The 17114-nt window shown below is 49.3% G+C and overlaps 1 protein-coding gene across 2 annotated transcripts in view; it reads left to right on the forward strand.

Annotated features, from left to right (window-relative positions):
• The first annotated feature begins 1416 nt into the window (after positions 1-1416).
• Positions 1417-17114, forward strand: part of PADI2 (peptidyl arginine deiminase 2) — a 45330-nt gene continuing 29632 nt past the window's right edge. The window contains exons 1-2 of one of the 2 annotated variants that reach the window (XM_066637107.1): positions 1417-1432; positions 10263-10356. In XM_066637107.1, the coding sequence (XP_066493204.1) occupies positions 10265-10356 (92 nt within the window). In that variant the 5' untranslated portion in view covers positions 1417-1432; positions 10263-10264. Of the gene's footprint in view, positions 1433-10262; positions 10357-17114 lie in introns of those variants that run through there. The other variant, XM_066637106.1, reaches the window with a different exon arrangement.

Consider the following 17114-nt stretch of genomic DNA (forward strand, 5'->3'; position numbering starts at 1 on the left):
GGGAGCAATATGATGAATACCCTAAATAACATTGCAGGGCAAGGATGTCTTTCTTTTCTTCTTGTGGGCTTCCCCTTCGGGGCTTCTGATTGGTCACTGTGCACACCAGGGCACTGGGTTAGATGGGCCATTGACCTGATCCATCAGGGCTCTTCTGAGGTTCTGTCACCTGGGCCTGGCTCAGGTGGCCTGGAGTTCCATAGAAATAAGGGTCTCCTCAGGAGACAAGGTCTACTCGGGAGGAAGCCCCAAATGTCAGCAGGACTGGAGGCCCGGGCAGGACACCTACAGGGGAGTAGGGACAAGGAACAGCTGGGAGCAGGAAGACACGTGGGAAGGAAGGGTGGGGTCAGGCCAGCCGGAGGTAAGCCTCATAAGGGAGCTGGAGAGGGAAGAGGGAGGTCACTCCCCGCCAGAAGGGTGGAAGGCTAGGAGGAAGCCTGAGGGAAAGGGTGACCCCGGGAAAGGAGAGAGGCCTCTGTAGGGAGGAGACTACAGTCAGCTACAGAGACAGGAGGTTGGGGCCAGAAACTCCAGGACCCAGGGCCTGCCCAGTCTCAAGGGGCATACCCTGGAGAGCCGTGGTGGTCGAGAGGGGTACTCGATGCCAACTACAAACCTGGAGTACGAACGGAGAAGGGAGCCAACACCAAGGGGCCGGGGGCCATCCCAGGGCCAGCCAGCCAGCCGGATCCCTGCTGGCCGGGGCAGAGGCCTCCAGAACCCGGGCAGAGGGACCCGGGCCGGGAAGCCTGGACTCCCAACTCCCAAGAACCCGAAGGAACGAGGCCAGATTTGTCAGCTTAGACTGAAGGGGGCTGTGAAACAATGAGCCGAGCCCCATGAATGTAAAGAGAGTGACTAAATTAAACCGTCTGTGTAAAGCTGCCCTAACTGCGTCCCATGCGTTACTTCACCGCCGACCACCGCGCCTAGACCTGGTAAGCCCCTCGTGCTCGGTACAGACCCCAGGGCAGGGGCCTCCTCCTGCCATGTACATTACAGGTACTTATGCATTTTGATTATCTGTGATTCCATGTGGATTTAACTGATTGCAGGTGCCTGGCCTGTGATTGGTGGGTCCACAGGGAACAACAGAAAAGCAGATGCAGAGTGACCAAAACATCTCACCTCTGATGGAGGAAAGAAAAGACTTGGCAAGAAAAAGGAGGTAGGAAAGCAACAAGCACGTGACCTCCTGCTTTTACCCAAAGAGACATTTTCCTTGGGACCAGAGCACTTCAACCTTTTTTGTGTCATGACCCCTTATATATTATATATACACATAAATGAGCATGAGACTGGGGATTCCACTATTAATCCTGCACCCCTCCCAGGACCCCATCTACCTACCCCCACTCCCATTGCCACCCATTCCCTGCCCTTGTAACACTCTCTCAGCACTGTTCACTGCAGCCAAATATTAGAGAGAACAGAAAAAGTGACCCTGAAGCCTGGTACTATGAAAGCTATTTTAGCATCACTGCTAAGAACCTGAGCAGGACTTGGACACAGAGTCCTGGTACCTGATGGGGTACACCAGATGCCTCCCCCTTTACTTGGCGGTGCTCTAGTTCAGTGGACTTCAACCTTCTTTCATTCCCATGTTGCCATGACCCCACAACTGGCTTCACGACCCCATGGAGGTTCCGACCCCAAGGTTGAAGAATACTGCTTTAGACAGCCAGAGAGGAAAGTGTGTAAACTGGTGTGGTATTCCAATAGGCCTGCTGAGGTGCTACAAACAACTAATTTAGGTAGATATAAACTGGCCAGTAACCTTCTGGGGACAACACCCAAAAGCTACAGCCAGCCCCAATTGAACTTATCAGCCTCGAGATTGAGTGCAGCAGGTGTGTGTGCAGGTTGGCCAATACTACAATCCTATGCATGTCTACTCAGAAGCAGTACAATTTAGTGGAATTCAATTTCTCTGTTTATCTAATGGAGTACCCGGGTCACTTGTGAGGCAGGGAGCAGTAAAGAACAGTGGTCATCTTTAGATTAGCAAAGCAGAAGCTTAATTTTAGATAAAGAGTTAACAGAAGCCAAACCAAGGGGTGCTTCCCAGTGCTTGGGGGGGCAGATCACCACCAGCCAGTAACTTTTGTAGAGTTGTTCTCAAGGTTGTAGTCATTTCTAAATAACTGACACATACTGGGACTTCAACCTAGCCAGTAGCTACTTCCTCTCTATCTTGGACCTGCTGTCTCTTAATCCCCAGGGTGCCCATTCGGGCTCTGGTTAATCGCTGCAGAGGGAAAGGTACTTTGCCCATGCTGTGGAGCACGCTCCTCCAAGCTTCCTTATTCTGCCACTGCAAAACGATTCTCTAGTTTTGAGCAAAACCAGCACAGATCCGTAGATAGTTAGGAGTCTGACTCATATGTTATGAGCTGGAAGGTACTTTGGAGGCCATCTAGTCCAACCCTCTGCATCTCACAGTACCTTCAAGATGCCAGTTTATTCTGGCATTTCTGATGACACAGACTGCAGTCCACAAAACCTGAAATGAACCAGTGCCACAGGACTCTTGGCTGTTTTTGCAGCAGCTCACAAACTCTCTGGGTAGACAGATTTATGCTATCGGATGTGGTGAGCTGGCTACACCTAGTGGAGTTGGTGGGAAATTGCAGGAGATCTTTCAAAAGCTGGGAGGATCTCTGTCCTTCACCAGAGGTGATGGAACTTCTCATCTTCCCTCCACAGTGGCGTCGCTAGGAGGGTGCAGGGAGTGCAGGCCACACCAGGTGACGTGCAAGAGGGGGGTGACGTGCACTGGGAGGGTGACATGCTAGAATCGTGGTGGTTAGGCGTAATACCATCATGTTATATACTGTTGGATGCGGAATTTCTAGCACAATGCATTGCAAAAAACAGGAGTGAAATATCTTATTTCTATCAAAAGTTATTGGCAAAAAACCAGAAAACAAAAAATGCATGGAGCCCAATGGAAAGAGAAACAAAGGGGTATTGCGTGTTTACGTGTGAGTAAGTGAACATGCCTTAGTCCATCTGAAAGGGCAGGCTGAGAGGAATCCAACAACACCAGAATGGTCATGATCCAATGAATGTAGCCCAAAAAAAACACCCGAGAAGGTGGTCCCTCTCTCCAAGCTGGTGAATGTATTGAGCCTATGAAAAGAAAACTAAGCCACATGGTCACGTTTAGTCACAAGTAAGCAAACGTGCCCTGGCTCCTGGGCAGGTCAGGCAAAGGGAAATGTGAGGCCACCAGAATGGTTCTGATTTGATGCAACTGGAGCTCAACAAATGCTCCAGAAGGCAGCCCCCCCCCCCATAAAAAGAATGAAACAGGCTTGACAGGGTAAGGTGAAATTTTTTTCTGTTTTAGACTGCAGTCCTATCCACACTTTCCTGGGAGTAAGCCCCACTGACTATAATGGGACTTACTTTTGAGTAGACAGGTATAGGATTGGACTCTCAGACTTGCAAAGCCAGGTGGGTCCTGATAGTGATATGCTTGAAATATAAGAACCTAAATTGAACTGGATACTGGGTAGGAGTGAAAATCTTACTGATTCTTTTGTGGGGAGGGGTGTTATTGCAGGCAGGCTACAGAGAAAATTCACTTGGTGGAACAGGGCTGGCTTTCCCTTATTTATTGATTTTACATTTATTTATAATTATTTATTTTAATTTGCTTTATGATGGGTCCTGAACAGATTGTCATTCCAAGAAGTGGGTCCCAGTGCTAAAAGTTTGAGAACTGCTCCAATAAGGTGTTAATAAGTTGACACCCTGGGGGGAGGTGACACCACTAGGGACCAAAATCACTAAAATCAGAGTTTGGAGGAATAATACCATCATGTTATAGTTCAATCAATGTGTGATTTCATGCAGAATGCGATGAAACTACGTTGAAATATCTTTATTCTATCAAAAGGTACAGCCAAAAAACCAGTGGGGGTGGGGCAATAGTAGATCATCACGCCCACCAACTAGAGTGTTGCCCCGCCCACTGCAGGGGGGTGACGCGCTGGCCTCCCGCAGCGGGTGACGCAAACCCTAGTGACTCCACTGCTCCCAAAAGAGAGGAAAAGGGAGCCATAACTCCCTGTGTGCCTGTGGCAGACCCAGGTTTGTGGGACAGGCAGCAAGACCCTGAAGTGCCCAAGCTTAGGCCTTTCTGAGTATTTTTAAAAGGCCCAGATCTATTCCGAAAGCCAAAAAGCCTCCAAAATACCACCAACACCCATCAACAACTTTCCCTGGGATGTGCAATGCCCTGATTTTTTAAAACCATGCATTAAGATTAGTTGCAGGTTTTGTGGCCGGGAAGAGAAATCACAAGGATCTCAGCTCTCACTTTAAAAGAGAGATGCATTACTGGTCCTCATGTGTGCAAGTAGGAAGATTGCAGACAGAACAGGTGTATTTTTTAACTTAGGGTCAGTTTCTGATAACAACATGACTAGGGGTACAGTTCTAAGCACATTTTCCTGAACATGCCATTGAATATATCCATTTTGAGTAAACCTGCATAGGGGTGTATTGTAGGGAAAAATTTCACCAAGGAAAATTCAAACCCAGTTGGGATATGCAATAGGCTCCCAGTACAGTATATCTTTTAAACTTTCTCACAAGGAATTTTACTACCATCACTACACGGCTGCAAATATCTTTTTTTTCCTGCATGCAGAATGCTTGCATTAAGTCTCAGTGCTAAGGCCTAGCCATGAAGGTACTGGAAGCCCTTCCTTCCAGCTGACCTATACATAAATGGTGTTTGTGGCTGTAGGTTGCTGAGCAAAATGCATTCTGTGCATGGGCAGAGCATTATTAATCTACATACATACATAAGACCTTTATTGGCATAGATTATTATTAATCTATATATCCTAGAGTTCAGGCCTCACATCCAATATGCGTTCCAAAGGTGAAACTGGCCTCGAAATAAGCTTTACCTAAATCTATTCAAGGTTACTCAGGGACTCTGGGAGCCAAGCAAGGGCTCTGGAACCACTTTGGGAAGCCGCATCTTGTTCCCTCACAAACATCCCCAGATGACTTTGACCTCGTGAGCTCTTTGGCAGTTTACAAGAGGAACCGTCGAAGGCTCCATAAATTCTGATGGTTGATCCTTGCAGCCTTGTCAGAATGGGGTAACCTGAGCCCTTTTGGCTTCAGCTATACCCCACAACAGATCACTGAGATGTACAGTCTATTTGTTTCAGCCAGGGGCATGTTCCCTTCACACTGATCGCTTTCTGGATGCAATATGGAACATGCAGAGAATAAGCTTCCTTGACACTTATACTGGTGGTTATAATTTCTTTTAATTATCTAATAATATTGACCCCGCTTTCCCTCAAATTGCAGACCAGAGCAGGCTCAGTGACAAAAAACAAACGCAACAAGAAACAAAACATTACTGACCAGAACTCGGAAAAAGAGCAGCAGCAATTAAAACTTCCTTATGCAAAGCAGCAGGAGGGAAGTACACAGTCACTAGCAGCAACACTCACTCCAAGCCAAGGGCCTTGCAAGCAAGTCAGAACTTCACCAAACACCAGAAAGGGTCAGATCAGGTCTCCACACAGAGGGAATGCCACGGTGTTGGATCCACCACAGAAAAGGCCCTGCTACTCTCAAGCAGTGAATCTCTGGGGAAACTGGATGGCCATTGCTCACTGTTCCCCTTCAGGCCTCTCCAGGAGCACTTGGCTGGCAGAAGGTGGACCAGGCAGAATGAGATTTGACCTCAAAAGTCTGTCCTCATAAGGAGCCCTGCCTTCCCAGTTATGGGCAAAAGCAGGGGTGTCCAAACGTTTTGGCAGGAGGGCCACATTATCTCTCTGACACTGTGACAGGGGCCAGGAAAAGGAATTAATTTACATTTAAAATTTGATTAAATTTACATAAATGAATATATTAGAGGTGGAACTTATATGAATGAATGAAGGTCTTGCAGTAGCTCAAGGCCTCTTAAAAGCCTTGTGCAAAGCAAGGCTGGCCTTTTCTTCACTGCTGCTGCTGCTGCATCACAGACACGAAACAGCAAGCAGTGGAAGGAGCCCTCAGCCCACAGGTCGTGTGAGAGGTCGAATAGTTGGCCCTCATGCTGAGAGCAGTTGCATCCAGCCAGCATGGGCTCCAGCAAGTGACCGGCAGACCAGAGGCTCATTGAAGACTGGGAGCTCCCTGTGGGCCAGATTGGGGGTCCCCAAGTGCTGCAAAATATGGCCCCCAAGCTGGGGTTTGGGCACCCCTGGGCAAAAGGAAGTCCTTCCTCACACAGTACATAATCGGCCTATATGAGATTTATTGCCACAAGCTATGGTTGGTGTCACTAGCTTGGAGGCTTTGAAAAGGACCGAGACACATTCATGGAGGACAAACCTTTCCATGGCTACTAGTTATGAGAGCTGTGCGCCACCTCCAAGTTCAGCAGCAGCCAGCCTCTCAACACCAGATGCAGGAGAGCAATGGCTAGAGAGGGGCTTGCCTTGTGGCCTTCCTGTGGCACCATCTGGTTAGCCACAGCAGGAAGGAGGACTAGAGGTGCCTTAAGCCTGATCCTGCAGGGAAATTCTGACATTCTCAGGGTGTTCCAACCTGTCTGGGATGGTGCAAATTACTGTCCCTGTGTTGTAAGAACAGGGGTCTGCTCGGCAGCCTGAGGGAAGCCACCTCAAGCAAAAGAAAAGACCAGTGGCTGGAAAACAAAAAATATTTATTGTGCAATAAAGGATACAAGCTGGCAATCTGCCAGAAAAACTTGTATCCCAAACATCACTTGTGGGGTTGATTTTTTAGTTTTATCATCTTAACGGTGTATGTGACTTCCTGCATAGTGTATAGTTAATACATGACATTCATATCTAACTACAGTTACTATCTCCCAATCGATTCCAGGAAGGGGATTTAAATGTTAACTCAATCATCTCTTTTTGTCAACAGGTTTCCAGCAGCTGACTCCAGCCCTGGAGCTCCCTCCAGTTTTAATTAGGTAATTCAGACCTTTTTGTTGATTCAACTCCCCCTCCCAATCCTTCCATTGTTCTGACTTGGACCAGTAAAGAGATAAGCTGTCTTCCTTCATTCTGATTGTTTCACTCTGGACCTGAAGGAGCTTCCCTCTCCCCTGTGTCTTATGTCCCTGCTTCACCACTTCACCATTTTGATTCATACTCAGGCCCCTTATTTCATTATATTACAAATGGATATAAGATTCCAGAAAAGCAAGTATAAGGTAATAAGTACATAAATCCCCTCATTTCACCTGAACAATTTAACCTCTCACCACTCCAGAGAGCAGTGGCCGGAAATGAGATGGGGGAGTCGGAAGTCCTCAGATAAGTATTGCAACAAACCAGCTTACTGGAGGTCAGAAGGGAAACTGACGGAAGCACTGCACAATTCTGGGACGCATCTTCGGTGGTGTTACTCTGTACAGCAGCAGGCATGTTGGTGGCCCTACTCATAAGGAGAAGCATTTCAGGATTAGAGGCTGAACATACATATGTTTGTACACCATAAATATATTTATACACCATACATATATTTATACACCATAAAGATTATATATGCTTTCTTTTTTTCCTAAAACCACAAGTATTATCTTTCCCTGAACTTATCCTTTAGCTGAAGAAACGGAAATGACCTGCTAAAAAAACGTGTTGGATTTGTATCTCTGGGTTAAATGACCTTGTTCTGTCTCTGGTTTTTCAATGCAGAAGGACGGATGGGCTGCAGTACCTGCTTTAGAGCTGATGGAGTTACTGGAGGTGCCGCAGTAACTAGTATCCAGAGGTAGGTTGCCTGTGAACATGGAGGCTCTGCCTATCTATCATGGCTCGTTTGGGGCAAATTTTCCCTTCGTAAGAGGAAAGCTGAGAGGAGAGGAGAGAGTTTATGAGCACCAATTCCCCCCAGTAATAATAATAATAATAATAATACAGGTATTTCTCTACTGCCTTTCTTGGTCCTCAGATTTCTCCTTAGACTTTATTCAAGGCGGTTTACATAGGCAGGCAATTTAAATCCCAGTAGGGATTTTTACAATTTGAAAGAAGGTTTCTATCTTTCAAGAAACCACAACATTCAGATGTGTCTTTCTTGGTCTGGTTGCACATTCTGACCTCCGTCCTCCCCTGCTCAGAGCAGATGGAATAGCTCGGCTCAGCTTGTCAGCTGCTTCAAGGTCGCACGGTGTCGGTGGCCTCGAACTGGCGACCTTCGGACGTTATCTTCAGGCAAATGGAGGATCAACCCTCTAGACCAGACCTCCTGCTCAGTGTCCCTGAGATGGCAGGCCAGTGCTTAGGAAGTACCTGCGCTCCTTGGAAAGTGATAAACTCAAAATAAGTGATAAGCTCAAAGTGCACAACAGACAGATCCCATTGGTTTCCACAGAATGTGTCAGAGGTTTGAAGGAAGGAGAATCATTTCAGAGTGAGGGTCACAGAGACTCACATTTGCTTGGGCTCCCTGAAGTCCCCTCTGCAGCTCCAGGAGGGGAAAAAAAAACACACCTCTCCACACAGGGCAGCTGTCCATCAAGCAGAATTACAGATAGGCCGATTGCTGCCGCGGCAGGATGGTATGTGCTGCTCTTTGTGACTCTCCTGGCATGAGCCCTAGATTGTTCCAGCTCTCCTTGCTTCAGCAGCAGATATCATTGCCCATCGCCCACTCCGCACCCTGCCGCAAAGCACCGTTTTGTTGACCTGATGTCTTCATGAAAGCATTTCCACCCACTGTTATGGGCCACAGTGCATGAGGCAGAACAGACTCCATGACATCTGGCCCCCTTTTCCCCCAGCCCCATCAGATGTTGATTCAACTGACCATTGCAATCCTGTGTTGGTTATACAGGTGGCTCTTACCTGTGGCATTCTCTGGCCTCTCCTCTTCACCCCTTCACCACATTTCATTAAAAACTCTGATGAACGTAATATATCAGGCTGCGTTCAGGACAGCCCATCAGATGCAGGTATGACAGTGAAGACCTTCCACTGCTGTCTCCCCCAGTAACTGGTATCCAGAGGTAGGTTGCCTGTGAACATAGAGGCTCTGCCTGTCTATCATGGCTCCTTTGGGACACATTTTCTCAACATAAGAAAACACAGGAAGCCCCCAAGTGCTTTGGCCCAGTCCCTCACAGTCAAGGACTCCACCCTCTTGAGTACTTGGAGTCGCAAGTCCTCTTCTCTGGCTTCCTCCTCATTTTGTTCTTGCAGCAAAGAGGGGAAGCTTACTCAGTTCTGTGGTTGTGCTTCACTTGCAGGAAAGTTGCAGGCAGGAGTTGGGTGTCCGCCTGGAAATCACAGCATCCCTTAAACCCCTCATGCACGGTGACCTTCTCTGCTTACTGTTATTCAAGATACTGAATATCAATTTAATCTGCTCCTGCCTAGTTAGCACCAGTGGTGGAGTGACAATATTTAAAGTACAGGAGCTCATCCTCATTCCCTCCCCCACTCCCAGCCATGCTCATTAAGGGCCCAATGCTGTTTAACTTTCCATCCACTGTAGCTGCAGTGCAGCCCTCGGGTGAGGGAACAAAAGTTCGCTTACCTTGTGGAAGCCTCCATAAGGACCACCGGATGCAGCGCAAACCCCATAGGCACAGCTACACCAGGCTTGAAAAGTTGGCCCCAAGTCTGGAAGGACAAAACCAACTCTAACTGCCTTTCTTTGCCATCAGCTCCAATCCTAACCACACTTTCCCCACTGAACAAAATAGGGCTTACTTCTGTGTAGCTCTGGTTAGGACTGTGCCCTCCTGCCTCCAACTTCTGCTTTGGAAGTTATTAGTCTTCATTTAAAGGTCCGGCTCCTTTCACCCCACAGGCTGCTGCTGCAGCAGTTTTAAAACAGAGGCGGAAAACAAACGGAAAAAATCCCAAATCAATATCGAAGGTGTTTTAAGTGCTGGTCTGTGCGTGTTTACTTGGAAGTAAGCCTTGCTGTGTTCAGCAGGACTGGTCTAGGACTGCAGCCTGAAGGCGCCCGAGCCGCACGCTGCTCTGGGCACATTTCTCAGCGGGCGCCCTGCGGAGCCCGTCGCTTCTTCCCCGCTGAGGACCTTCGAGGCAGCGCCGCCCTGCTCGCTCCTCGCCTGCAGCCCCCAGTTAGCGGTGGGGGTGCACTCTGCACCTGCGCCCTCCAGCCCTGGCTTCCCCCTGCTAAAAATACAGCCCTGCTGGGCAGGGGGCGTGGCGGGCGGGCGGCGCAGCGAGCATCCGCGGGACCAGGGCGGGGGGCGGGCAGCGGGTGCGGGCGCTGTGCTGGCGACATGCTGCGGGATCGGACGCTCCGGCTGCAGTACGGGAACCGGATCGAGGCCGTGGTCGTGGTGGACACCCAGCTCTCCACCGACGTCTACGGGTGAGGCTGCCCCGCTGCCCTTGCGCGCTCCTCTCCCGGACCCAGCCCGGGCTGCCCGGCTCTGACCCCACCCGGCGCCTTCCGCACCCGCTTCCCCCGAGCTTTCCTGGAAGCGGCTCCCCTCCCCTCCTTTGGGGGCTCCCCCAAACGGGAGCTGCGTGGGAGCAGGTGGTCTTGGGGCTCCTCCGCCCTGGGGAGTGTTTCGCACTCGCCCCCGGCCCTGCCAGCGAGTCTCTGGGGCTGCGGGTTCTTTCTGCGACTCGTGGAAGCCGGTGGTTGGCGAGGCTGGCAGGCGAGGCTGCCCTGCAGGTGCTTTGCCGCTTGGCCCAGCACTGCCTGCCTTCGCTGCTTCCACACAGCCTGACCCCACTCTTGGGCGTCTCCCTGACCTGCTGCTCTCCCACCTGGCCTCTGTTTTTCTGGCCTGGGAAAGCTCTCCAGCAAGCAAGGACTTCATCATCCCTACCTGTGCACTGCCTGGCACACGGCTGGCCCTGCATATCTCTTCCTGAGAGTTATTTCCTCACCCTCCCTGGTGCCGCTACTACTAATATGGTTTCCACCTGTTTGACAGGCTGCAACACAGTTCTGTGTTGCTAGTAATCCTGCATATTTCTGCACCAACTGATCATCAAAGATCAGTCGGATCCTAACCGCTTGTCCCAGCTCCAACTTTGCGGCGACATGTGCCTCTGCGGACCGGAGCCCACTTGGCCAGGTACAGCCTTGTTGGAGCCCTTGAAATCTCTGTTAACAATGGCAGTACATTGGTAAGTCTTTAGGGCTCCACAGATCTTCTCATTTGCTTGCATGAGCGAGGACACCTACCCCTCTGGAATGCCTCCTTTTCTCCTCTCCCTTTCCGGTCCCTGCTTTTCTCCTTTCCTGCCATGCTGCAGCTCTCCTTGGACCAGCCAGCGCCCTGCCGCACACCCCAAGCAGCTGGTAGCCAGCTAGTGGAACTCTCCTTCCTTGGGGCATGCAAGCACTGAGATTCAATCTCAATCTTGGAATTCTTGCACTTCTCCGTGTCATGTGTTGGGTGCCAGCGATGGAGTGGGTGACTTGTCAACCCCTTGCACTAATGGTAGGATTGCTCAGAGGTCCTGTCTTCACAGGCTTCGGTGACATTACTGGCTTTAGGAATGCAAAAGGTTTTCAAACCTAGAAGATTTTAAGAGCCTGGCTCTTAAACAGTTCTCGGTCTCACAAGCCTGGCACTCACCTGTTGTTCCTGCACTTGGCAGCTGTATCTGCAGACCCAGCTGTATGAGAGCTGGTTGAGGGGAGCTTGTTGTTGAGTGATGTATGCGCTGCACATGTTCAAAACATGATTTTCTTTTGGATTAATCCACACCTGCCCTGATAGGACCGATGCGCAGTGGATGAACTGTTGAACTAAGATGAGCTTTGCACTCATGGTGAATTTAAGGGCATTTCACATACAGAACACGGGGAAATCCTCCCTGTCTGATAGTGTCTGTCCCACCTTTCAGCCCAAGCAAGGAAGCTTTCTCAGCCTGCCCCCGCAGTGTTAATTTGGGACTATATTTTCCCACCTCAGGTAGTCATTATTCAGTGGAACAAGAATGGAACTCTGCACTTGCTTCAAGGACTGAGCTGGGGAAACTGGGCTTAATGACTGTAGCCATTCCTGTTGGTAAAACTAGGATTAGCTTTCAGCTGCCACTAAATAATATTTATCACTGTATTGTGCTTTATTAAAAAGAGGTCAATGATTTCAAAACGATGAGAGCCTTCCAGAATTGACTGTGCTGAATGCCTGAAAGGAAAGAGATTCTCACATGTGCCTTGAGGTCTCTTCTTTATCTTATCCTGGAAGCTGGTTGTGAAAACTTAGTGGTAAGGATCATCAGGCATTCTGCACAGGCTCAGAGGCAAGGCTGTTCATAATTTGCTGGTTCTAAAGCCTTGCACTGGAAACAACAGGCTCTGGGGCTGGACTGTGGCATGTCCTAACTTCTGAGTTGGCTCATTGTGGTTTTAAATGGCCGTCCATCAAGGGACAGCTCTGTAATCCTGTCTAAGCCTCTCCTGTAGCTGCAAATGCCTCTTTACAGCCGATTGTTCTGTGTGCCTCCACTAAATGAGCTGTTTATGCCAGGCGCTGTGCCAGGGCATTTTTTGCAGATGCTACAGCTCCATTGTGTTTTTATATTAAGCAGTGTTGGCAAATATCAGCTAAGCCTAGCAAGGAAGGCTTTGGGGGCATCTGTGCATTCTCTCCTGCCTCTAAAATAACTTTTCTCCTGCCTTCTGATTTTACAGTTGAAGAGCTGTACAGAGCTATCAAAATGTGAGCGCAACGTGTTTAATCTCTCCATAACTCCCGATGTTAATTGTCAAGGGTTTACTGAGCTGAGACTATTCAGTAGTTCAGATCTAAAGTTTTGCAAAAAAAAAACAAAAACAAAAACACAACACCAAACACTGCAGTGGCAGGCTTTAGGTTTAGGTGAGAGTGTTGAAATGACTCTGAACCCAGACCCCAAGGTTTGGTTCAGAGGCTCTTTCAGTGAACCAGAACAGAACCCAAGCACTCAATGCAGCACGGGGTAACCAGTTCAAAACCAGCAATTCTGTAATCCGCTGGTGTGTGTATGTGATTTGTGCTGGGTCTTCCTTTGGTCTGTATGCCTCTTGGGCAGTTCAGTAACAACCTGTGTTTTAAAAGGAAGTGTGCCTTCTGCAGGTGAGCTCCTGGGGCAACTTCACAGAGCTCCACTGTGAACCAAAGAGCCTGACATCAGAGTTAAAAACAAAATACAAATATGACCAGTGAAATGGGTCTGAATCCAGATTTCTCATGGTTTGACTGGAGTCCCTGCTTCCAGTATTTTTCTTGTTAAATATCCCATCTTTTTCCTGCGATGGAAATCCAGGCAGTGCAAGTGGAGCTCCCAGGCAGTTCCCCATGCAGGTCCTTTGACCAGGCCTGCAAAGTTGCAGAAAAGTGAATGGAAGAGCAGGTGTCATCAGAGCATGACCCATAACACACCTGTTGTGTTGTGCAGTGCTGGCTGTGTGTCTTCTGAAGCAGGTTTCATGGAGTTCAGTGGGGCTTATCCACAAGGGAGTGTGCCAAGGATTGGAGCCTTAGGTTGCAATCCAATCCATGCCTTCCAGGGAGTAAGTCCCATTGACTATAATGGGACTTACTTCTGAGTAGACATGCACAGGCTTGGGCTCTTGATAATGTAACTGTTGCTTTTGAGAATACAGGTGGTCTGAGAGCATATCTTAAAATACCTGCCCTGATTTCCTTCTGTCTGCTTGTGAGAGAAGCAGCCCTGGAGACGGGGCTCGTATGGTTCGTGGAGGACACTGACCTCTTCCTGCTTCCAGCTTTTTAGACATCAGGCCAGGAATGTTTGCGCTCTCAGAGCTTGGGTGCGCTGATCCTATGCTGAGTGTGCAACCATGGTTATATTCTTTGCAGAACCCTCCAGTTTGGACTGGGGCCCTGGGCTTCTTGGAGGGCCACCAGTCTGATGTGTCAATCACTGCCCCCCAGAGGAGCAGAGCAGACCTGACTGTACTTTGTGGAACTGTACCGTGTCGGTCACTCATGGGATGCTCCAGCTGCCCCTGTCAGGGCTACGGTTGATGGCAGAGCTTAAAAATAGATGTGGGAAGCCACTTGTGTTATGCAATGAGTCTCAAAAGGGTGCCGTGGGCCGGCTGGACAACCTTCCTGCCAGCTTCTGGAGACCCAAAAGAGGAAGGGACTCGGGTTCCTCCCCTGACCTTGAGGCCTGGGCTTGTCACCCAGTGCTGGAGAGAAGCCCTGAAGGGAAACTGGGTGCCCACAACAATGTCTGCATCTGCTGAGATCAGGCTGTCCAAAGCAAGGTGGGCTGCACTGCTTGCATCAGAGTAAAGCTTGTCCTGCGGCCCCCTGGCAAACTGAGGAGCCAGGATCCTGTGCAGGGTGCTTGTTTGAACAGCTCCCACTTGAAGCTCTGCAACAAGCCAAAGAGTCTGGTCTCGGTTAAGCAGCAGGAGCCTCCCTTTCCCAGCCCTCCTTGAAGATGCTTGCCAGGGTCTGAACCAGGGTTTGCTGCATGCAAAGCAGGGGCAGCTCTGCCACCAGGTTGCAGCCTGTGCCCGCCCGCCTTGCACACAACACGCTCTTGTGCAGCATCTAAAAAAGGAAGTACTGTATGCTTTTTGCTTCAGTTTCCAGCTGCCAATGTATTAGATTGATAGAGTGATATACTGTCAACGTTGCTTTCTTAATTTCATCATCATTAGAACTTTTATTGACATGCAGGTCCAGCCTTGTTATACACGGATTTGACTCAACACAAATGGCCCCTGCAAATGAGAAGGAATGTGCTGATCCCTGGAGAAGGGGAAAAATGCACCCCTTTAAAATCACAGTTTAAAAAACTGCTTCTTACTGTTGCAGTCATACAAGTGATTACAGGTATAACCTAAGTATCCACAGATTTTTCTGTCTCAAAGCTGATGAGAAGGGCCCTTTAAATTAAAGGAAAACAGTAGTTTAATAATGCCAGAGAGGGCAGCCGCTGATAATCCATCAATCATTCTCTCCAGGCACAAGGCAAACCCCTCCCTTCCCCCCATGGCAAGTGAAAGAAGGCTAAATGGCAGTGACTATCACCTTCTCCATTCTTTCCCCCTTGCTGGGGCTCCTGGTGAAGGGAGGGATTGCTGCCTCCTAGTGAAGCCTAAACTCCTGGAGAGAGACTGATTGATTCTGTGTGCATTACAAAGGTCAGCAGGGCTGTTTTTAAATCACCAGAGCAAAGAAACTTTGTTTCTTAAATTGATTTGCTATAGTGTGTTTTTTGCCATCTGGAATAATGAGACTCAACTTGTATATATACAAACAGTTACGAATACAATAATAATAATAATTAATAACAGGTATTTATATACCGCCTTTCTTGGTCTTTATTCAAGACTTTATACAAGTTACAACATTGAAACATTTCATGAACCCCCATTACCCCGTGTCTTAGGGCCCAATCCTATCCAATTTTCCAGTGCCAGTGCAGCCATGCCAGTGGGGTGTGCACTGCATCCTGTGGTGGGGAGAGTCAGAGAGGCCTCCTCAAGGTATGGGAACATTTGTTCCCTTGCCTCAGGGCTGCATTACGGTTGCACCAGTGCTGGAAAGTTGGATAGGATTGGCCTATCTACTACTCTTCAGTACTTGTTTCAGAAAGGCAGCTTTCTTGTGGGCACAAATTAAGACAGCGTGGGGTGAGAACTTGCATAGCGGCGCTGGAGCCTGTTACGTCTCTTTCTCATGAAGCTCCAGCTGTGTAAGAGGGAGGTTAATGTGTGTGTGTGAGAGAGAGAGAGAGCGCATGTGCTGGCCAGTCCCAGCCCTCCCTGGGATCCTAAGAATGCTGCCCTGCAGATTGTACAGCTGGGAGAGTTGTAAATCAGTCCAGTCAAGGGAGATGTCTTTTGAACCCTACCCAGGGTTCTTTTGAGCACATGCAGGGATTGGCTACCCTCTCAAGGTGGGTCGAGTTCTCCCAGAGTAGGATTGCTAGATGGCATGTTGCGTCCATGTCAGCTGATGTGGCCTGGGAGCACATTCTGTGAAGCGAAGGGAAGAGCCAGGGCAAATGGACAAGAGAGGGCACTGGGCTGTCCAGTATGTGCAGTTCTGGAAGACGGTTCAGTTGGAAGGACCACTGGGAGCAAGAGACCTTGAGTGTCAAGCAGGGTTGGGTGTGCCAGACACAGCCACCCCTGACCTGGCGATGTGTCCATCTCTCCTCCCTGCGCTGGAAGGGGGGGGGAGAGAAAGAGGATGTGTGGTGGAGAAGAGAGTAGTGGGCCAGAGCAGCTCTCTTCTCCTCCACGCTTCCTCTTCTGCAGGGAGTGGAAGGAGAGGGTGAGTGGAGCTGGCTGGTGGCTGGAGGTGAGGGCTCTCTGCTGCCTGAGTCAGCCCTTTCCATCTGGCTGGAAGGTGAAGGTCTGCTCTGTTTCTTAAAAAGCCCTGCAGCAGCTTGGAAGGAGGCAGTCGCTTCCCCTCTGTCCGAAGGGCTGAACTGCCCGTTCTGTTAAGCCCATAATTGGGATCGCGAAGGGCTGGGACTGCAGCTGGGGGACCACCAAGTGCTCAATTCCCTCCTCCCCCTCCTCTGTGTGGTGGTCTCAATTCTGGTCTTGGGAGCTGTCTGTGGGGTCTGAGCGTGCACAGAGAAGAAGAGGTGCAGTAGGGCCTGTAGGTGCTTCTGGAAACAGCTTTACCTAGCGATGGTGTTCTTGATCACAACTGCCTAGACATGCTGTCTTTTAATCTCCAAAGCTGAGTAAATGCTGCCGATCACCTGTGAATGTTGCAGAAGCTCCCAGGTAGACCTCCTTTTCTCCCCATTGGGATGTGGAAATGTTTATGTGTGAGCACACACGCAATGGGGTAGCTTGTAAGTCCTTCGTGACAGAGACTGGGTCACTTCCATCTTCGTACAGCCCCTAGCGCCCTATTGTTGAGTCCAGCCATTGGTAAGTGACAGCAAAGAGTTGTATTGGCAGGCCTCTTATTCCTTAATCCATTTCTGCCGTTGCATACACGCAACAGGGACCAAATGTATAAACCTGTGGACTGAGCAGAAATGGGTTAATCTTGCTTGATGTTGATGCTTTCTAAATACTGTTGGGTAAGAAATATTCTCCCCATATTGCTAAAGGGTGAGGCTGAGGCTTGCCAAAGTTCACTGAACGGGTTTGTGGCAGAGGTGAGATGCAGC

The sequence above is a fragment of the Tiliqua scincoides genome, chromosome 9 (genome assembly GCF_035046505.1).
Source record: "Tiliqua scincoides isolate rTilSci1 chromosome 9, rTilSci1.hap2, whole genome shotgun sequence".
Classification (NCBI taxonomy): Eukaryota; Metazoa; Chordata; class Lepidosauria; order Squamata; family Scincidae; genus Tiliqua; species Tiliqua scincoides.